The sequence below is a fragment of the Hyla sarda genome, chromosome 2, assembly GCF_029499605.1.
Source record: "Hyla sarda isolate aHylSar1 chromosome 2, aHylSar1.hap1, whole genome shotgun sequence".
In the NCBI taxonomy this organism is placed as follows: Eukaryota; Metazoa; Chordata; class Amphibia; order Anura; family Hylidae; genus Hyla; species Hyla sarda.
The window spans coordinates 434,659,425-434,683,166 of record NC_079190.1 but is presented as its reverse complement, the minus strand read 5'-3'; the positions used below and the strand labels follow the sequence as shown (position 1 = coordinate 434,683,166).

The 23,742-nt window shown below is 42.9% G+C and overlaps 1 protein-coding gene across 8 annotated transcripts in view; it reads right to left on the bottom strand.

The window, feature by feature from the left end:
* Window positions 1-2: 2 nt before the first annotated feature.
* The window catches only part of ABR (ABR activator of RhoGEF and GTPase), a 442,924-nt gene continuing 419,184 nt past the window's right edge, over window positions 3-23,742 (bottom strand). For 6 of the 8 annotated variants that reach the window (XM_056559136.1, XM_056559135.1, XM_056559134.1 and 3 more), the window contains 7 exons: window positions 10,104-10,163; window positions 6,595-6,704; window positions 6,313-6,452; window positions 6,096-6,230; window positions 4,837-4,942; window positions 1,821-1,968; window positions 6-1,638 (listed from right to left, as the gene is read on the bottom strand). In XM_056559136.1, coding sequence (XP_056415111.1) covers window positions 1,549-1,638; window positions 1,821-1,968; window positions 4,837-4,942; window positions 6,096-6,230; window positions 6,313-6,452; window positions 6,595-6,704; window positions 10,104-10,163 — 789 coding nt within the window. In that variant the 3' untranslated portion in view covers window positions 6-1,548. Of the gene's footprint in view, window positions 1,639-1,820; window positions 1,969-4,836; window positions 4,943-6,095; window positions 6,231-6,312; window positions 6,453-6,594; window positions 6,705-10,103; window positions 10,164-23,742 lie in introns of all 8 variants that reach the window. The other 2 variants (XM_056559140.1, XM_056559132.1) reach the window with 2 other exon arrangements.

The following is a 23,742-nucleotide window of genomic DNA, read 5'->3' as shown; positions in this document are numbered from 1 at the left end:
CACTTGCAGTTACTGCAGAGTCCGGCAGCGGGCGTGCAGGGACAGCGGCGGCAACAGCGATGTGCGGGAGGAGTGGCCTCCCAGCCAGTGGCCGGGGAGCCAATGCACTCGCTCCCGCCTGTCTGCCTGACAGGCAGGGAGCGAGTGCAGCCTAACTGAAAAAAGACTGATTGCCACTCCAAAATCAGTCCTTTTTCAGTAGCCGGTTTTTAAATGTAAATTTAACCTTTTTAATGAAATTTTTTTTATAAAAGTATATTAGAGATATGTTGTAGTACATAAGTACTACAACATATCAAAAAATAAAGTTGGTGACAGTGCCCATTTAAGGGAACCTGTCATTATTTTCATGCTGCCTGAACCACATGTCATCAGGGTGGTTCCCAGTGGCTTCTCCCCCCCCGTCCCGCCAGCTTATACTTAGAGATCATTTTCCGTACAAATCAGGGGGAAATCTATCAATCAAGGTTGGTGGGATGGGAAGAAGCCATTGAAGACCTGATGAGTTGTCGTTCAGGAAGCATGAAAATGATGACAGTTTCCCTTTATGCTATGGATGTGCAGTAAGAATTTGTTTGTCCATACAGAAGCTGATATAGTGGAGTAAGAAAGGATGACACGTGACATTTTGACCATCTGTCTTTATAATTTAAACTTCTCAATAAAGTTAAACTCAATTTCTGAGGGGTGTGTGTGTGTGTGTTTGGCTTCCGTGTGGGGCAGCCGACTTTTCCGAATTGGACACATATGATCCAGGGCAGATGTGCCACCTCGCCTATTGCCGTATAGTCCGGGTACCAGTCATTTCCTCATGCCCAGCGGAGTAACAGAAACGTACCACCTTTTGAAAGCAGCAAAATCACAAGTGACATCCACCAGGAAAAGAAAATTAAAAAAGGACCAAAAGCACTTTTCATTCACAATAGAAGACAAAGAGAAGAAGAGAACTTCATGGCAACGGTTTAGAATTAAAAAGGTCAGGACAGAGAGTCCGCTCATATTCTGCCAAGTCTATGAAGGAAAATATCACAGAACGGAGCATCCCAATGTCCATCACTCGGGGGCACTCTTCAAACAATCCCTTTCATGTTTGGCCCCTGTGGTCCCCAAGGGGAGGAAGGATACAGTGCAGTTTTGCAGTCTCCAGCACAAGGTCTTGAGAATATGGCAGGTTAAAAGACCCTTTAGGTCGGCAGAGGTGAAAAGAATTTCCCCAAACAGTTTACGCACATCAAGGAATGTGGATAACAAGAAGAAAGAGTTCTCCAAATCTCTGCTCCGCCAGGGCGATGTGCTCCTACATAAAATAATGCCTGAAAACCAATATACAAAATACAGCTCATACAAGGGGAGCACAGTGCCGGCTCCGTTTCTTTTCTGTTTCCACTTTTCTGTACAAAAGGATTCAAGAAATGCATGGGAGCAAGTTGGGGGGGGGGGGGGGGGGAGAGGGGGGGGGGGCGCTCTGGGTTGTGGGGTCCCTCTGAATGTCTTTTGCCAAATGTAGAGAGAAGCAGAGCTGCCTGGTCTTTCCCTGGATGTGCAGGCTCACACGTCCGTGGAGTAGTACAGAGTGTTCCTCTTCAGCTCCGAGAAAATGATTGGGGGATGCTGCAAGTAATAGAGGAGAACCTGGACCTGGGGCGAAACACAACAACAATGGAATAAATGGTGGAATTTGCTTATAGCAGTGATACACGAGAATACATGAAAATAAAGCGACTGCAACAACATGCTGATACTGCAAGGGGAACCCACTGCCGGCCACGTATGGCCCCGCTGAAGCTGTGCTAGAAGTCAGCAAGACAGAAGAGCGTTACCTGAGCCATGACATCATGGGACCAGATATCTGACGCCAGGTTTGTGTGACCTTTACATTCTACTTCAGAGGGTCTTAGTAATGTGGGGCCAAAGACAGTGGCCAAGTTATGGAGTGACATCTTATTGATTGGCTCTTTCTCTGCAACCCTACAAAAGTAAAATGATAAAAAAAAATTATTGGTAAGACAAGTACAATTTGCCATTGCATTCATACATACGACTTTATCCAGAAATGTGGCTAGGAATCACAAGGTGAAGAATAGATGACCAACTAGGGCAGTGGTCTTCAACCTGCGGACCTCCAGATGTTGCAAAACTACAACTCCCAGCATGCCCGGACAGCCGTTGGCTGTCCGGGCATGCTGGGAATTGTAGTTTTGCAACATCTGGAGGTCCGCAGGTAGGAGACCACTGAACTAAGGGGTTTTCCACTTTGATGTTAAAGGGAACCAATCATCAGATTTGACCCTATATAATGCTTGGCAAAGCGTTATATAGGGTAAAATTGTTGTCCTCCCCATCCCCGGGGGACGCTCCTGCCCCCAGGGATGGTGAAGATATGAAGTTATAAACTAGTCACCGCCGCCGCCGTAAGTAGTCACCTGGGCGGGAGCTCTTCTCATCTACTCCTGTTTTTCGGCCGGCAGCGACGCCCCCTCCGCTTGATTGATGGGCTGCATCATTGTTCCGCTCACTGAACAGACGGAGCAGAGTGATGACGCGGTCTATCAATCAAGCGGAGGGGGCGTCACTGCCGGCCGAAGAACGGGAATAGGTGAGAAGAGCTCCCCGCCCAGGTGACTACTTACGGCGGCGGCGGTGACTAGTTTATAAATTCATATCTTCACCATCCCTGGGGGCAGGAGCGTCCCCCGGGAATGGTGAAAATAAAGATTTTACCCTATAAAAAGCTTTGCCAAGCGTTATTTAGGGTAAAATCTGATGATTGGTTCCCTTTAAAGTGAGCCTGCACTTGAAAAAAAATCCAAAAAAACCTGGGAAAAAACCTATGCGTACCTAGCCCCAGTCTCCCGCAGCTCCCAATCTTCCTGCTCCAGAGACGAGTGCTTAAACCAGGACCTGTCACTGGCTGAGATGGGCTGCCCCACTGTGGCCAGTCATTGGCTTGAGCCAGCAGGTCCTGCCCCCAGCACTCACCTCTAAAGCAAGAAGAAAATTGAAGGGGGGACCAGATGAAGCTGAATGGGAGTTACAGGGGATCGGGGCTAGGCAAGTATCATTTTATTTTTCCCGAATGCCGGAATACCACTTTACTACAAAAAAAAGTTGACAGTGTATTGTGTTAAATGAAAAATGAGATGTTTATGCACATGTAAGATGTATGCACTAAATCTCCAACATCATGCAGGGTCTTTATTTTAGTCTGTTGCCAAACTACAACTCCAAGCATGCTGGGAGTTGTAGTTTTGTAACACCTGGAGGTACCATGGTTGGAAAACACTGGGTTATTTGATAGAATATTGCATTGTTAGCTTCTCCTAGCCCAGGGCTCCCTTCCCCTATATTTGTAGAGAAGCCGGGACAATTCAACCATCCATGCACTGTATGTATAATACTAGACGATAGTAAAACATGCAGGCTGACTGAATCATTGTAATATACGGTCTACCTTACTTTGTATCTGCACATTGGCTGGATACATTTATCATATGGAGAAGCTTTTCTTGGGGAGACCTAGTAGTGCAAGGACAAGTTACATGGAGGAAACTGATCATTCCTGTGCGATTAATCTGTTAGCACCAATGGTCATAATAGGGAGATACAGGCCCTCATTTACTATTCTAAACCCGACTTGTTTTGTCATTTTTTTTGTCGCATCTTTGTCTGCGCCATGTCGCAGACATCGTGCGCCAGTCTGCGACACGATGTGACATTTTTTCCCGACGGACCCGATGTGGATTCTCCCAAACCCGAAAAAGGGATGTAACCCGACATTTCTGAGCTTTCCCACGTATTTATAAAGGTCTCCAACCCGAATTTGTTGAATTGTTGTGGATTTTTTCCCGACAACTCAGAGGAGTTGGAAACCAAAACCAACAAAACCCACGTGCGACAAACAGGATGCGAAATAATAATAAATACCAGGGGAAAAAAGCAGTCGGGTAAGAAAGCAACATAGACTTACAACCCGATTTTCTAAGTAAATGAGGGCCAATGTGGTAGTGACTAACTTATTCCACAGATAGAAAAGCCCCTGGCTGGATGCTTGCTGCACAACATTGTACTTTGCCACCAATGTTCACTGTCCCATTTTAAGGTTCTGCCACACTCGATCTGCTATGAGAAAAACAGCTGCTGACCCCCCCCCCCCTTTCTTCTCTTCTGAGCTGGTCATCCTCCAAGGCAGCAGATGTGGAAGCTGGCGAGTACCCGAATCTCAGATGGAAAACTTGACTTTTCCTCTAAAACTCCTGGCCTGGTTCTCATGGAAGAGTAACTTAAGAAAGATTTGTAACCAAGGAACAGCTGGTGACTGAGAATGTTCCATGTCCGAGACACGAACCTTACCTGGACGGGCCTCAGCTTATACTATCTAAGTTGGCTTACAATAGGCAGAGGGAATTTTGGAAATGAACACAATGAAGTGCGACCAATGATGATATTATTCATCCTGTACAGCCATGTACTTGGGGTTTATAGGCTACATGTGAAGGTAACCCGACACCCTTCACATACTCCACACTCTACAATAGACCGGAACGTCGGTCCGGACAATATTCTGCCGGAGAGCAGAAAGCTGCTGAAATGTGACTATAGGATCCAATGTAGAGTCTGAGGTCAGAGGCCACATTTTCTGCACTGATAACTATAGAATATTTGTCAATGTATGCGGGAATGGGGGGTGGGTTGCGGGGGAAGGGAGAAAATATTTCACCTTTTTTGTATATGAAGATATGTTTCTTATCTTTTGTAATTTGAAAATGAAAATAAAAAACTACTATTAGAATAATTGTCATTTTAGGTCACTGGAGACTGTGTGTAATATCTAGTTACCTTTTTAAGTGCTGAAGCAAGAAGAGGAAGGTCATGAGATTGGGGTCGGGCAGGGTCCGCAGAAGGTGCATCATGCAGTTCTCCCTGGCCGCTGGATCAGATAGAGCTGTAACCATGGAAACACAAGAGGATTAGAAGTCACAAGCAGTGCACAATTAAACAGGGGATAAGACCGGCAGACGAGTGCTCCGAACAGCTGTACCACCGGCCGCCAAGATGCACATGTCTAGGAATGGCTGAGCTCTACTACATGAGCATACGTAGGCACATACACAAGTGTAGCCCTGTAAAAACACTAAGGGCTATTATACAATACAGAAGTACCATAGTGTCCCCATAGACCTCAAATCAGCCAAATCTGCCTTCAACTTTCTTCCCACAGATGACGTTGAGGGAGAGAAGAGTGGGCATGAGGGGCAGAGAGATGAAGTGATACCAGAGATGTCTGGTGGCAGCTTACCCCTCCGCTCCCCATAGACCACAAAACAACATTCATGTGTATGGGGAGATCAGGAGAAATAGCTGTTGACAGAATGAACTATTGAAAATACATGGCCACCTTAAAGGAGTAGTACAGTTTAGAAAAATGTATCCCCTGTCCAAAGCATGAGGTATAAGTGTCAGATCGCAAGGTTTCTGACCGCTGGGACCCCCTGTGATTTCCTGCTTGGCGCCCCAGCTTCCCATGCAGGGAGCTATGTTGACCCCCGCATGAATCAATGGTTGGCCCACCCTCTCTATGCATCTCTACAGGAGAGCCGGAGATACACGAATACAGAACTTCGGTTCTCCCATAGAGATGCATGAAGGGTACGTGCCGATCTCCGCTTCATGCACAAGAAGAGACGAAGCGTCGCGCAGGAGATCACACACTTATCCCCTCTACTTTAGATAGGGGATACATTTTCCTAAACTGGATAACCCCTTTGAGAAACATTATGGTAAGCAAAGACACTGTAAAGATATGTCTATTGATTTCAGGACCTCCATCCTTCAAAGAAGAGAACTGCCAAGGAAAACCTTCATTATTTAGGAAGTGATGCACCCAGTATTCCAGAGATATGCACAGGCATCAGCGCTGACATTATATTTCTAAAGCTGGTTCTTACCCTGATGTGGCTTTGCTTCCACCCCAAATCTCACCAGCTCACCCCGCCCCCCACTACAAAGAAATAACTAAAACCCATGTGGCTGCACTGTATAAACAACTAGTGAAAATAACCTGTTTAACCATATTAGAGATAAGAATGGAAACATACCAATCCCTTCCATAAATGCCAGATACAGCTTGTCTGTAAGGAGAGGTTCTGGGAGCTCCCGGAAATAAAGTTTTAATGTTCCGGCAATGGCGTTGATGTCCATGTCACTGAGCATCATCAGGATGTCTTTACTATCTATGAAATAAATGACACCTCATATGATGAGAACATTCACACAAACCTATAATATATTACGTTACATATGAGTTCAACTTACTGGCATCAAAGGCAGCCTTCAAGGCCTGGATATCAGTAGCCACTCCAGATATTCTGTAGATCCCAACCTCCTCGATGCCACGCTTCTCCACCTCCTCTATACACTGACGGACTATATATGGCACCTTGGATCTTTCTCTCCTGTGTCAAGAGACAGAAGCGTCTCATTATAGGAGCAGAAATAAGGAGAGTATACAGGGGAGGATGAGCTGTATACTCTGACAGCACACACACATTTACAACTCAATGTAAAGAGGAGGAAGGTATTGGGGTGGGGACTTACTTTGTTACCACGCTGATCTTAACGCCAAAAACCCCCGTCTGCTTTTTAGAGGGCGTCCTTTTCAAGCTCATATCCCGGCTGCTAAACTTCATGGAAAACTCCACTTTAATCTGGTGTTAAAAAAAAATAAAAATAAATATATATATATATATATATATATATATATAAATATATATATATATACACAGTGGTCCCTCAAGTTACAATATTAATTGGTTCCAGGACAACCATTGTATGTTGAAACCATTGTATGTTGAGACCAGAACTCTATGGAAACCTGGTAATTGGTTCTAAAGGCACCAACATGTCATCCAAAAATAGGAAAAAGTGAGAATTAAAGAAAAATAAGTAGATAACTAATATAGATAAAGCAAATCTGCACATATAAAAGTAATAAAGATCTGCTGGGAGCTGTAAATCACTGTCTAGGTCAGTGTTTCCCAAGCAGGGAGCCTCCAGCTGTTGCAAAACTACAACTCCCAGCATGCCCGGACAGCCTTTGGCTGTCCGGGCATGCTGGGAGTTGTAGTTTTGCAACAGCTGGGGGCACCCTGCTTGGGAAACACTGGTCTATGTAGAGGTCAGGAGCTTCTTCAGGGTCCTGTACAGTACACACAGTGTCCTAAAAAAGTAATGGAGTCGCCCTCACCTGGTGTCCAATGGAGCAGGTAACCCTGGTACAGGTAAAGAGTACAGAACATGTAATACCTCCCTGTACTGTAGGGGGCGCTACCAGACACCAGTCAGTGCATGCACTTCAGTAATACAGGGGGTTTTACCAGTAAATGCCCATTCTGATTGGTCAGTTCTTCCAGCCATTGACAGGTATCACAGATCTGGACTGTCCATAGCATTGTATGTTGAGTCTCGTTTCAACTTACGATGGTCCAGAAAAGACCATTGTATGTTGAAACTATTGTATGTTGAGGCCATTGTAAGTTGAGGGATCACTGTATGTATGTATGTATGTATGTATGTATATATATATATATATATGTATATATATATATATATATATATATATATATATATATATATATATATATATAACGAATCCAATTAATGATTAATAATAAAAAATGAGTTCTGCAGCGGATATGCAATGGTCTGCAACCTGTAGTATTTCCACCCATGCCCAGACATGATGGGAGTAGTATTTTTAAGCAGATATAGCAGCCCACAGATTGGAGACCAGGATAGGAGATAAGATGTCTAATGGCAGGGGTCCCGCCACTGGGGACCCCCACCATCTTCCTGCTACACCAAGCATTCGTTTAGAACGTTGGGTGCAGCGCCGGAGGCTCATGACGTCACGGGCACGGCCCGCTCGTGATATCATGGCCACGCCCCCTCAATGCAAGTCTATGGGAGGGGGCGTGACGTCCGTCATGCCCCCTCCCATAGGCTTGCATTGAGGGGGCGTGGCCGTGACGTCACGAGCATGCAGTGCCCGTGACGTCACGAGCCCCCGCCCCGCATCGCCAGTCATTCGCTTTGCGCACAGGATGTCTGGGGTGCCGCAGCGAGATCGTGGGGGTCCCCAGTGGAGAGACTCCGGTGGAAAACTTTTTTTTTTTTTTTTTTAAATCAACTGGTGGCAGAAAGTTAAACAGATTTGTGAATTACTTCTATTAAAAAAAATCTTAATCCTTCCAGTACTTATTAGCTGAATACTACAGAGGAAATTATTTTCTTTTTGGAACAGAGCTCTCATCATGAGCACTGTGCTCTCTGCTGACATCTCTGTCCATTTTAGGAACTGTCCAGAGCAGTATATGCTTGCTATGGGGATTTTCTCTTACTCCGGACAGTTCTTAAAATGGACAGAGATGTCAGCAGAGAGCACTGTGGTCATGATGTCAGCAGAGAGCTCTGTTCAAAAAAAGAAAAGAATTTCCTCTGTAGTATTCAGCAGCTAATAAGTACTGGAAGGATGAAGATTTTTTAATAGAAGTCATTTACAAATCTGTTCAACTTTCTGCCACCAGTTGATTTAAGAAAAAAGTTTTCCACCGGAGTATCCCTTTAAGGAGACACATTACCTCTAGAGTCCATCAGCCAACAAAAAGTGACAAATAAAAGACTGATCCATATAATTACAGTGTCTTCTGGTGATCCAGTATCTGCATATATATATATATATATATATATATATAAAGGTCTAAACACTTTCCCCGGTGCAAGAGATCGGACTGACTGCAGCCAAGTGAAATTCCTTAACACTTTCCAAAGCAAATAATATTCATCGAGACTGGGGAATTTTCAAGGTAAATACTTGATAACATTATGATTTAGTAAAATATTAACATAGTGCGACAAGTACTGAGATATGGACTGTAAATGTAATAAATAAAAGGTGTTTGTCTGCAATGTATGATGTATACAAGAGAGATACAACAGGAGAGAACCATCATTATAACTAGAGATGAGCGAACTTACAGTAAATTCGATTCGTCACAAACTTCTCGGCTCGGCAGTTGATGGCTTTTCCTGCATAAATTAGTTCAGCTTTCCGGTGGGCTGGAAAAGGTGGATACAGTCCTAGGAGACTCTTTCCTTGGAATGTATCCACCTTTTCCAGCCCACGGGAGCACCTGAAGGCTGAACTAATTTATGCAGGATAAGTCAGCAACTGCCGAGCCGAGAAGTTCGTGACGAATCGAATTTACTGTAAGTTCGCTCATCTCTAATTATAATAAGTGTGGGATGACACCGGAGACCCTGCATGACAACCACACAAACATGGGGCGAGGATAGAAACTCCAGGCCGAGACCTTGGTCAGGCTGCATTCACACCACGTTTTTGCAATACAGTTCCCGTATCAGGTTTTTGATGAAAAACGGATTCCTCAAAACCGGACTAAACTGTATCGAAATGTGTCCACAAATTTCAACCCACATACAGTTAAAAACCGTATGCGATTTGAAAAATTATGTCCGGTTGCATGCGTTTTTTAAGACAAAAACGTATACGTTTTTAACTTTTTACTCCATTTTGAATAAAGTTTCACTTGTTTGATTGAAATTCCAAGAAAAAAAAAAAACTGTGCAAAGTCAAAAACCATATGGTGAAAACCTGATGGAACGGTACGCACATACAGTTCTGTACGGTTCCCATTGACTCCCATGTTAAAAAATATAGTTTTTCACCCGGACCAAAAACCGTGGTAGACTATGGTTCTGGGTACAGGAAAAAAAAAACTGACAAAACCGTACAGGATGCAAAACGGACGCAACCAGATGCATGTTTTGGTATACGGTTTTCAATGGAGAGTCAATGCATATGGTTTTCAGTACGGTTCAGCACGGTTTTAACATTGAAAATGTATACGGGAACTGTATTGTAAAAGCGTGGTGTGAACCCAGCCTAAGAGTGAAAACTGGAACACTGAGTAATAACCACTGAGCCACCGGGCACAATGAATATGTAAGAAATCTACACAAGTCTAGTGGGTGGTCTTAATAGCACCAAGGAAAAGAATATGAATTGCCCTGTAAATGTTACTTACCCCATTCATCTCTATCACGTCCACATGCCAGTTCTTGGTTTGCACTGCTTGAGGATCCAGCTGTAACAGAGACACAAATCATGTAAGACGTAAGGCCTTGATGTACTATGTGCAAACAAGGGGATCCCCAAATAGTTACATACAGTATATAGTACCAACATATTCCACATCTGAACCTAACAAAGGTACAGTGCCCCCCGACCTACGATGGCCCCGACATATGATCATTTCAACATATGATGGCCTCTCAGAGGCAGCATCAATATACGATGCTTTTGTATGTCGGGGCCATCGCATAAACGGCAATCCGGCAGCGCAGACTGCTTCAGCTGCCACCGGATAGCCGTTTACGGTGCCCCATGTGGTCCGCTGACAATCACTTACCTGTCCTCGGGGCTCCGGCGCGTCCTCTTCGGGATCCCCTGCATCGTCGGCGATCTCCATCGTCGTCATCACGTCGCTGCGCACGCCGTCCCGTCATCCAATAGGAGCGGCGTGCGTAGCGACGTGATGGCGGCGACGGAGAGCGAAGATGCCGGGGAAGCAAAGGCCTTGCTGGAGCGTCGGGGACACCCCGGGGACGCGGCGACAGCGATGGACGGCGACATCCAGGGCAGCGGTGGGGACAGGTGAGTACAACTTCCTCTAACAGTGGTCTACAACCTGCGGACCTCCAGATGTTGCAAAACTACAACTCCCAGCATGCCCGGACAGCCGTTGGCTGTCCGGGCATGCTGGGTGTTGTAGTTTTGCAACATCTGAAGGTCCGCAGGTTGTAGACCACTGTCCTATACTTTACATTGCACAGATGCCTCAACATGCGATGGTTTCAACAAACGACGGTCCATTTGGAGCGGATCACCATGGTATATGGAGGGACCACTGTATATACCGTATAGGATATAGCCGTGTCTATGGGGATACACCCAAGGGGGCCCATCTGGCCTTAGTGGTGAGGGAAGAGGAAGGAACAGTAGATAAAGTAAGGAAACCTTTACACTACGGAATCTCCACACGGAATTCTCATCAGGAATTCTACTCAGAGAATCCGTCTAAGCAGCGACGATAGAACCGTGCGGACCGGCGCAGACCACTGACGGCAATGCAGTCCGCGCATAATTCCGCCCAAAAACATGTCGATTCTTTTGGTCAATTTCAGTGGTGGAATTCTCCGCTGCTGAAATACGGCAGCCAATTCACACCAAGGTTCATCCAGTGGATTCCTAAGAGCAGCTCCAAACGCGGAAATTCGGTAGTGTGAACATAACCCTAGGGAAAAGACACAGGAGATAGAGATCTAAACGGTGTATAGATCCACTACACTAGTATACAGCAATACACTGAGTATATACTACAAGGCTGATCCCCTACACTAGTATACAGGAATACACTGAGTATATACTACAAGGCTGATCCTCTACACTAGTATACAGGAATACACTGAATATATACTACAAGGCTGATCCTCTACACTAGTATACAGCAATACACTGAGTATATACTACAAGGCTGATCCCCTACACTAGTATACAGGAATACACTGAGTATATACTACAAGGCTGATCCTCTACACTAGTATACAGGAATACACTGAATATATACTACAAGGCTGATCCTCTACACTAGTATACAGCAATACACTGAGTATATACTACAAGGCTGATCCACTACACTAGTATACAGCAATACACTGAGTATATACTACAAGGCTGATCCTCTACACTAGTATACAGGAATACACCGAATATATACTACAAGGCTGATCCTCTACACTAGTATACAGCAATACACTGAGTATATACTACAAGGCTGATCCACTACACTAGTATACAGCAATACACTGAGTATATACTACAAGGCTGATCCTCTACACTAGTATACAGGAATACACCGAATATATACTACAAGGCTGATCCTCTACACTAGTATACAGCAATACACTGAGTATATACTACAAGGCTGATCCTCTACACTAGTATACAGCAATACACCGAGTATATACTACAAGGCTGATCCTCTACACTAGTATACAGGAATACACCGAATATATACTACAAGGCTGATCCTCTACACTAGTATACAGGAATACACCGAGTATATACTACAAGGCTGATCCTCTACACTAGTATACAGCAATACACTGAGTATATACTACAAGGCTGATCCTCTACACTAGTATACAGGAATACACCGAATATATACTACAAGGCTGATCCTCTACACTAGTATACAGGAATACACCGAGTATATACTACAAGGCTGATCCTCTACACTAGTATACAGGAATACACCGAGTATATACTACAAGGCTGATCCTCTACACTAGTATACAGGAATACACTGAGTATATACTACAAGGCTGATCCTCTACACTAGTATACAGGAATACACCGAGTATATACTACAAGGCTGATCCTCTACACTAGTATACAGGAATACACCAAGTATATACTACAAGGCTGATCCTCTACACTAGTATACAGGAATACACCGAGTATATACTACAAGGCTGATCCTCTACACTAGTATACAGGAATACACCGAGTATATACTACAAGGCTGATCCTCTACACTAGTATACAGCAATACACTGAGTATATACTACAAGGCTGATCCTCTACACTAGTATACAGCAATACACTGAGTATATACTACAAGGCTGATCCCCTACACTAGTATACAGGAATACACCGAATATATACTACAAGGCTGATCCTCTACACTAGTATACAGCAATACACTGAGTATATACTACAAGGCTGATCCTCTACACTAGTATACAGGAATACACTGAATATATACTACAAGGCTGATCCTCTACACTAGTATACAGGAATACACCGAATATATACTACAAGGCTGATCCTCTACACTAGTATACAGGAATACACCGAATATATACTACAAGGCTGATCCTCTACACTAGTATACAGGAATACACTGAATATATACTACAATGCTGATCCTCTACACTAGTATACAGGAATATACCGAATATATACTACAAGGCTGATCCTCTACACTAGTATACAGGAATACACCGAATATATACTACAAGGCTGATCCTCTACACTAGTATACAGGAATACACCGAATATATACTACAAGGCTGATCCTCTGCACTAGTATACAGGAATACACCGAATATATACTACAAGGCTGATCCTCTGCACTAGTATACAGCAATACACTGAATATATACTACAAGGCTGACCCTCTACACTAGTATACAGGAATACACCGAATATATACAACAAGGCTGATCCTCTGCACTAGTATACAGGAATACACCGAATATATACAACAAGGCTGATCCTCTACACTAGTATACAGCAATACACCGAATATATACTACAAGGCTGATCCTCTACACTAGTATACAGGAATACACCGAATATATACTACAAGGCTGATCCCCTACACTAGTATACAGGAATACACCGAATATATACTACAAGGCTGATCCTCTACACTAGTATACAGGAATACACCGAATATATACTACAAGGCTGATCCTCTACACTAGTATACAGCAATACACCGAATATATACTACAAGGCTGATCCTCTACACTAGTATACAGCAATACACTGAGTATATACTACAAGGCTGATCCTCTACACTAGTATACAGGAATACACTGAATATATACTACAAGGCTGATCCTCTACACTAGTATACAGGAATACACCGAATATATACTACAAGGCTGATCCTCTACACTAGTATACAGGAATACACTGAATATATACTACAATGCTGATCCTCTACACTAGTATACAGGAATATACCGAATATATACTACAAGGCTGATCCTCTACACTAGTATACAGGAATACACCGAATATATACTACAAGGCTGATCCTCTACACTAGTATACAGGAATACACTGAATATATACTACAAGGCTGATCCTCTGCACTAGTATACAGGAATACACCGAATATATACTACAAGGCTGATCCTCTGCACTAGTATACAGGAATACACCGAATATATACAACAAGGCTGATCCTCTACACTAGTATACAGCAATACACCGAATATATACTACAAGGCTGATCCTCTACACTAGTATACAGGAATACACCGAATATATACTACAAGGCTGATCCCCTACACTAGTATACAGGAATACACTGAATATATACTACAAGGCTGATCCTCTGCACTAGTATACAGGAATACACCGAATATATACTACAAGGCTGATCCTCTGCACTAGTATACAGGAATACACCGAATATATACAACAAGGCTGATCCTCTGCACTAGTATACAGGAATACACCGAATATATACAACAAGGCTGATCCTCTACACTAGTATACAGCAATACACCGAATATATACTACAAGGCTGATCCTCTACACTAGTATACAGGAATACACCGAATATATACTACAAGGCTGATCCCCTACACTAGTATACAGGAATACACCGAATATATACTACAAGGCTGATCCTCTACACTAGTATACAGGAATACACCGAATATATACTACAAAGCTGATCCTCTACACTAGTATACAGCAATACACCGAATATATACTACAAGGCTGATCCTCTACACTAGTATACAGCAATACACTGAGTATATACTACAAGGCTGATCCTCTACACTAGTATACAGGAATACACTGAATATATACTACAAGGCTGATCCTCTACACTAGTATACAGGAATACACCGAATATATACTACAAGGCTGATCCTCTACACTAGTATACAGGAATACACCGAGAATATATACAAGGCTGCTCCTCTACACTAGTATACAGGAATACACCGAATATATACTACAAGGCTGATCCTCTGCACTAGTATATACAATGAATATAGGAACACGCCAGCCTCCTCTCTTATTATCTCTGCCAATACCCTGACATTTCTTTACTGTACCGTACAATGACATTAAGGTTGACAATACAAAGGTAAGGAACACAAACCTTTACCAAAGGCAGAGAACAAAGCTCCTTGTTGTGCCCTCACATCTATTTTTGTACCTGTCAGAAAAAAACGCAAGTGTTTCCCAAGAACTGGAGAGATAATCTATTTCCATCCAATTATTCTGCGGCATAAACAGTCGAGAATCGCAAAGTTCAAGTTTTCATCTTAATAGGGTCTACAAACATCTCCCCGTCTATTTATAATCCCTGGGAAAGGCGGACGGCCATTTCCTGCAAGACTTTTATTTTGCAAACTAATATACCTACATGTCAGAATATATAGTCAATGCTGTATACAAGAGCGATGTATGGGGCGACTGCAGATATATATATATATATATATATATATATATATATATATATATACACACACAGATATAAGTGCAGCTTCAGGAATACAAGAGGAGGTCTCAAGGACCACACAGACTGTTATGTGTCCCTGGATACTGACTCCCAGGAAGATGCTTATTTTTAGCCTTTCTATTTAGGCTGCGTCATGTGCTGCTTTCTACTTTGTCCAAATACAGAATTAATATAGAAGAAAGAAAAAAAGTCAAAAAACAAAAAGACTAAATCATTTAGAGTTTTATAGACTGGTTATCAAAGTGAGATCCTATTGAAGGTCCCTGGGGTCAGACCGCTGCACCCCTATGAACTGCATTGTTCTTCTAGACCAGTGGTCTTTAAACTGTGGCCCTCCAGATTTTGCAAAACCCCAACTCCCAGCATGCCCGGACAGCCAACGGCTGTCCGGGCATGCTGGGAGTTGTAGTTTTGCAACACCTGGAGGGCCACAGTTTGGAGACCCCTATTGTACCATTTACTAATATTAAAAGGGTTATCCAGGAATAAAAACAGAGTTAATTTATACAAAAACAGCACCACACCTGTCTTGAGGTTGTGAGTGGTATTACAACTTGGCTCCATTTACTTCAATAGAGCTGAGCTGCAGTACCACACACAACCTAATGACCGGTGTGGTGCTGTTTTTGGAGGAGATCGTCTGTTTTTTTTAAATCCTGGATAACCCCTTTGACTACATTTTCCTGTATTCCTGTTAATTCCTAATTTTTAAGTACAAGAATATCAATTGTGCCAACATTCTGCGTTTTTATGTAGATTTTGGTGCAGATTTCATCCCGGCTGATTAAAAGTGGTTAAAGAAGCACTCCGGGTTATTTCTTTTTGCCCACATAATACAAACTCACCATCATTGTCTTACAGCACCACGTGTTTCACTACAGCACAGCTGCATGCAATGCATTTTATTACTGTAACTGTGTCATGTGACTACCAGCCTGACCCACAGAAAATCAGTGATTAATGTACCAGAGGACGTGGTCTGTCCTTGGTCAGCTGACTTCCTGTGAACTACAGGATGACATCATCTACCAGATCTCTTCTGGGTGCACACAGATTCCTAACCACCCAGCTCTACCTGTATACTGCTGCTATCTTAATGGGTGCAGGATATATAGTTATTATACACCCCCTGTGGCAATGTGTTAGCAGATTGTGTTTTGCTGTGATATTCCCAAAATTGGAGGACAATGCATCTTTCTTACTGCGATTGCACAAATGCATTATTTTTACTAGGACTTTGGAAAATCATGGCAAAAACGAGCCAAAACGCAGTAAAAAAAAAAAACAATAGAAGAAAAGATGTAGCAATACAACATAGCCTGAAGACATCAAATCTTCATAAAACACATCCTTTGTGATTATAGGTCAGATCACTTTTTCCTGGTAATATTTCTCTAAAAAAAAAAAAAACACACTTTGAATAAGAAAATGCATCAAAACTGCACATAATGTGAACTGTACCTAGTCTACTTAAAGGGTACCTTTCATCAAAAAATCTTTTGATATATTATAGAATAATGTATGCAGAATAACTTTCCAATTGCATGTTATTAAAAATATGCTTCTTTCGATTTAAATTTTCCACTTTGAATAAATGACCACTAGGGGTCTCCCTACCAGTCCTTTTTTTATAGATTTCAGACTCATTCTGGAGTCCTAAATCTCAGACTGCAGCCGGGACACAGACAAACTCAGCACTACTCCCTGCCAGGGAGTTTATCTGTGTCTCAGCTGCAGTCTGAGATTTAGGACTCCAGCATGAGTCTGAAATCTATAAAAAAAGGACTGGTAGGGAGACCCCTAGTGGTCATTTTTTCAAAGTGGAAAATTAAATAGAAAGCATATTTTTTAATAACATGCTATTGGAAAGTTATTCTGCATACATTAATCTATAATGTATCAAAAGTTTTGTTGATGAAAGGTACCCTTTAAGAGTTGCTACAGTTTAGGCTGCTGGAGTCTAGCTAGGTGATACATCACCAGGTGCAGTAATGAGACTCCATCCCCTCTCTCTGTGAAGCCAGTGGATTCATGGGAAATTCGTATTATTTAATTCATTTCAATAATGGAATTGGAAACAATAAAATAAAAAAACATGCCTGCCACATCAGCTAAAACAGGTACAAGTACAAGGCATGCACAGGAACCTCTACATTATTCTCTAATAATAGCTTATGCTGCACTATATAAGCAAAAGAGTGCATCCCAGAGGGCTTCTTTAAATCTGCAGTGAAACAAACCTTTATATTCTTAGGAATTTAAAATCACCATGGGTCTATTTCTCTGCTGGAATATTCTGCGCCATGTGGATAAGATTTATATGTGCATGCACATTATGTCACCCACACATTGGCACATTTATCAGCACTTTCTGAACACGATAGAGAGGAGTCGCTCTGAAGGCACCATACAAAGCCAAGTACTAAAGTTAAAAATGTGTACCGCACCATATTTATCACAGGCCCTGCACCCTTTAATACATCTGGAAAACAAATTTCACACAAGTTAAAGGTGTACTCCGCCCTTATACATCTTATCCCCTATCCAAGATCTCTGGGCCGGCACCTCGGAGTTCTAAACATGGAAGCTTGGGGCTTCTGTGTTCGTGACGTCACATCGCGCCACCTCCATTCATGTGGAGGGGGCATGGCGTCACAAACATGGAAGCCCCAATCTTTCAGGTTTGGAACGTCCAGGGTTAGACATCTCCTTTGGATAGGGGATAAGATGTATAGGGCAGAGTACACATTTAAAGGGGAAGAATTTGTTCCCCTAAACTAATATGGGGCATGGAACATCTTAGCTATGAGGAGCGATTAAAGGAGTTACAATTGTTTAGTCTTGAGAAGAGACATTTAAGGGGGGATATGATAAACGTATATAAGTATATTAATGGCCCATACAAAAAATATGGAGAAAAACTGTTCCAGGTTAAACCCCCCCCAAAGGACGAGGGGGCACTCCCTCCGTCTGGAGAAGAAAAAGTTTAGTGTCAAGGGGCGACACGCCTTCTTTACCATGAGAACTGTGAACTTATGGAACAGTCTACCTCAGGAACTGGTCACAGCAGGAAAAATTAACAGCTTTAAAACAGGATTAGATACATTCCTGGAAAAAAATAACATAACCAATATCGCGCCACACCCGACCCTTCAATTTCCCTGGTTGAACTTGATGGCCATATGTCTTTTTTCGACCGCCCTCACTATGTAACTATGTAACACTCTTGATAATTTCCCCCCCAAATGACCCTATGTGGACCCAGGCTTACTGGAGCTCATATCTTTTTGATGTAAAATTACCAAAATGGATTCCTCCGCTTCTATACCAGAAGATCCCATGTAATTACGAGGAGTAACAGACCTGAATAAAATTATCTTCTCACATTTCATCTGTACTCTCCAGGGTTCGTCCAGTGAAAGCAAATAGCCAGGAGTTCCCCATCCGGAGCAACTTCAAAGGGAAGCTTGTAAGATACTGGATGGAGAATATTATGCATGCACCACTAACAAGCTGGAGTAAGTGCAATTCAGCTGAACATCCTCATGACTCAGCAGGTAGTGATCATTAATGCGCCACAAGCAAACTCTCCATCACCTCTCTCCAAGACCGCGCAGCACAATGGGGACATTCAAGTTCAGGAGACTGGAGGGGAAGATTACTCTCAATGGATGGATGGAAGTAAAGAGTATGGATGACATCCATTTGTTTATCAAGTAGCTGACTGGCAGCTGTAATAGTGCGCGGCACATCCTGGCTTCATGGTGCAGGACACCTGGGGGGGGTATTCATTGTGCTTTACTACAGGAAGCCTTCAACCCTTGTCATCTGGTACCAGGGCAGAATGCTCATAGACATCTTGTCATTTATACGAATTCACAGAACTGCACAACGGTCATTCTACATAGGGGTCAATAAAAAGTCTTGAAAAATTTTACGTGTCCAAGTTTTCCTCCAGATGTAATGTAATAGGCACATACAGGATTACTCCAATAAACCAGAAAATAATCAACTAAATGCTTGAACTCTTTCCCATGGGATGGAAATTCTGAAGATATATATCACATAGAAAAGAAAGGAAGGGGAGCACTCACACGATCACAGGTCTTCAATTCAAGCTGTCACAATGGAGGTCCAGAACTCGGTGACTTCTGCATGGAGGTGAAGGTGGAATTGGGGGGAGTTCAGACGGCGGCCACGGTCCGTATCGCGTCAATGGGCGCTTCGTCAGGCCGTACGGCCTTTAACTACACCAAATGGGAATGGAAATCGTGACTTCTAGAGAAACCTACAATCTTCAATTGACCTTGTTACTTGTCCTCAAATGTTCTGATCCATGAGAACCTGTTACATGCGGCACCCAGATCAGGAAGCCGATGATGCCCTCTGCATGTTTCTGATTATCCTGCCAGTCATCAGCACAATGAAGGAAATACGGGGAAATGAGCAGACACTGGATATTAAATGTAATTGTGAAGGCGCCCATCGTTAATACCAGGGCCAAGAAAAAGGCAGTTTCTAAGGATGAACTAAATATATTTCCTGAAACAACAACTATATGTGGAGCAAGAACCGGCATTACATAACAGAACGGCAGCCATGAATCTGTATTGAGAAAACCCTGCTCTGCCTGGAATGAGAAGAGAATTTAGTCCTGGCAAGAACAAGTAGTATGAATTGACTTTTGTGGTTGGATTTCTGCTCTGAGGACTGACAATAATAGATTACTGTAATATTTACAGGAATTTACCTTAACCTAAGGCATCTGAGATGTCTCAATCAGTGGAAAAATCCTCTACATCAGGGGTTCTCAACCATGGGTACGTGTACCCTAGGGTTACGCCAAGGGTTATGCGGGGGTAAGGACAGGGGTCAAGTCCTGGGAAAAAAAAGTGATGGAACTCATCCAAGATTTCCACTCAAGGGCTGGTCCTGCAGGACTTCTGCTAATGGGAATGGGTTCCTGCTGGGAAAAAAAGTGCAGGAACTCCGTTCCCATGCGTTCCTGCTGCACTTGAGCCCTGGGTAAGGAAATTCGCTGACAAATACCAGCCATGCATTGGCCAGTATTTGTCAGCGCAGATCGAGGATTGGACGCCACAGACGCCACGGCAGCTCACTATATTGTACTGCGGCCGGAACTGCGGCCTCTCTACGTGTGCCAAACGGGATAGACACAAGCCTGGTAAGCATGTTAAACTAAGTGTAACACCACAGTATGGGAGAGCGTTATTGTATGTATCTCACATATTGGCCCAGGGGGATTTGGGGGGGGAGGGGGGGGGAGAGAAATAATGGCAAAAGGGGATCAGAGGGAGGAGGGAATAATAGCACAAGGAGATTAAGTATTGCATTAGAAAGGTAAGCACACACCATTATGAAATTAAGTACTTTTATTACTTATTTTGTTTACGGGTACCCCTTGCGTGTAAGTTCCCGGGTACCTGCGGACATACTTTCACCCTTTGGGGGTACAGTCACGAAAAAGGTTGAGAACCAATGCTCTACATTAATAAAGGCACCTCACTGGAGAAAGCACCACATATTATAAGTTAGAGTTAGTTTAGTGGAAAATCATCTGAACTCAGAGTTGGATGTTCTTTTATGGCAACCAATGCAATAGACTATGCTAACCGGGCCATAAGAGTATGGAGGGGGGGGGAAGACAGGGGATACAGATCTAATCAAACTCTGGAATGAGGTGTAGAAACCAGGACTAGAAATCCTGGGGGGAATTGCAATTTCATTAAGGGGTAATAACCTCTTGGGTGCATTAGTAACTGTTTATGTGCCACCACACTTTGAGATACATGCTAGCTACAACCTAGCTTTCAGCTTTCATTTAGACCAGTTTCTGGCATAAATTACAGCATATATCCCGGGCCGTGAAAGACCACACCCCCTTTAGGCATTTTAAAAAGTGTATGATGTTAAACTCCCAACAAGTAGCAAATTTTTGTGCAAATATGTTTTGCACAAAAAGCGTTCACTTTTATGCCCCAAAACTGGTTCACATATTTCTACAAAGGTTCTAGGATGTCAGCAGCTACATACACACAGAATACTGAAAGAACCCTTTAACACAAAGGATATGTACACATGGTAAACCTGTAAAATAGAGAAAAAAACAGACCAGAAACCTGTTCCTAGTGTAGAATCTGGGGGGCAACGTTTAGCACAAAACACTTGGAAGACTGGTGTCTCCATGCAGTGGCTGCTGACCTTATAAAAGGTGATAAACTAGATCATCACCCCAAAATCCTAGAGTAGGGTAGAGAAGAGAGAGAGAGTAGCTACTCAGTCGGAAGGTCTCAGGAAACAAGGGCAGCCTGTGCTTGGCACACACATGGAGTAATAGAGATAAAAAGACCCTTGGTTCCAGACACTGCTAGCTCTAATTCAAAGGAGAGACTCAGGATCTTCAGTGAGTCCTTGGTAGGACTTTATTGTCAAAATAAGAACTAAACGCACAATAACACATTTCGGGGGTTGCCTCCCATTCATCAGACTGGAATTTGATGAAGAGGGAGGCAAAACCCGAAACACGTTTTTGTGCTTTTACTTCTTGTTTTGACCAATAAATCTACCGTGGACTGAAGATCCAGAGTCTCTCCTGAATTAGAGCTATCAGTGTCTGAAACCAAGGGTCTTTTTATCTCTACTTCTCCTAATGTACACATGGTTGCAGTTATAATCCATGAAAAATGAGATCTTTAAAAGGCAGCTTAACTTTTTTCATGGTCTAGATTTATGTGAATACATTGACATTTTTATATTAAAATGAAATACCAAAATTAACAATAATATCAATATTAACTTAAAGGTGAAATGTTCTTCAATGTGGCCCATTTCTGGCAGAACAACTCTATTCTATCATCTGGTGACTCTGCATTCGCTATTTTTCTTTATGTTTTTGTACACAAGAAATGGAGCTGTAGATTTCCTTGATGATCTCCTTTTTGTCATCTATTATTGAAGAACAATAAGAACTTGCCGAAAAGTGTGAAAAAACATTAACTCCAAATTGTAGGGTAACAAAGATTCCAGAGTTCAGGATGTCAGTAGGTCAAATGGAAACCCTATGGGTATTACACCAATTAAATTAAGGCCAGCACCCCAGGCGGTTTTGACAGGTCTCCTGACAGCTCCCTCAGGTCAGCCCACTTCTCAAATAACCAGCAGATGGTTAGACAACAGCCATAGTCACAACGAGAAGAAAACATGAAGTGTCCCTTTCTGTTATGTGACTCACAGAATACAAGCTACTTTTAGACAGACATTAATGGTCTACGATGATTCACTCCAGTCTGGCCAGTCCTTGACCGTCTTCACTTGTCTGTGATGTCATTGATAGTATCACTTTCACGGTCTGTATGCACCTCGTCCTGAGTCATGAAGCTTGCGTAGACTTTCTTAGCTGTTCCAGAGTTCAATATATTACAGTTCACTAGTTATTATCTGAAGTCTGGACCTTCACTTATATATGCCTCCTTATTACGACTGCAATACCCAGACCAGACAAAGTTCCACTGAACTGCTTTCACTAGAACCGTAGATGGTCCAGGTATGGCAGCACAAAACACTAAAATGTTATCATTTTCATCTGTGTACACATGGTTTTTGATGTGGTGCTTGTAGCCCAAGTCAACGGCAATAAAGGAGGGTCCTTCATTCTAAAACGCACGTGAAAATCTGTGCAACTCCGCCTCTCAACCCCATCCCAATGGTTTCAATGGGAATACGCCCCTTGCCTTCCCCATGATGCGTATTTCTCTGTATGCAGTTCTGACTATAATAGAGTTCCGCAACGTGGAAAAGAGTGACATCTTACTCTTCTTACAGTGCTTTTTCCAAGCATAGACCACATTGAGTAGCCAGAATGGAAATTAGCCCTACTGAATGCTGCAATGTCACCTCCAAACATGTCTGTCCCTCGTAACATTTGGGGAGAAGGACCTATGAACATTCCTCTTTAGTAGGGATTGTCACCTGAGGACAGTGGTCTCCAAACTGTAGACCCTCAGCAGTTGCAAAACTACAATTACCAGCATACCCGGAAAGCCATCGGCTGAAGACAGGTGTGTTGCTGTTTTTGGATAAATTAGGTGTGTTGCTGTTTTTGGATAAATTAGGTGTGTTGCTATTTTTGCTTTTATTCCTAGATAACCCTTTTAATATTAGTAAACGGTTGAACAGTGGTGCCCAAACTGTGGCCCTCCAGATGTTGCAAAACTACAACTCCCAGCATGCTCGGACAGCCGTTGGCTGTCCGGGCATGCTGGGGGTTGTAGTTTTGCAACATCTGGAGGGCCACAGTTTGGAGACC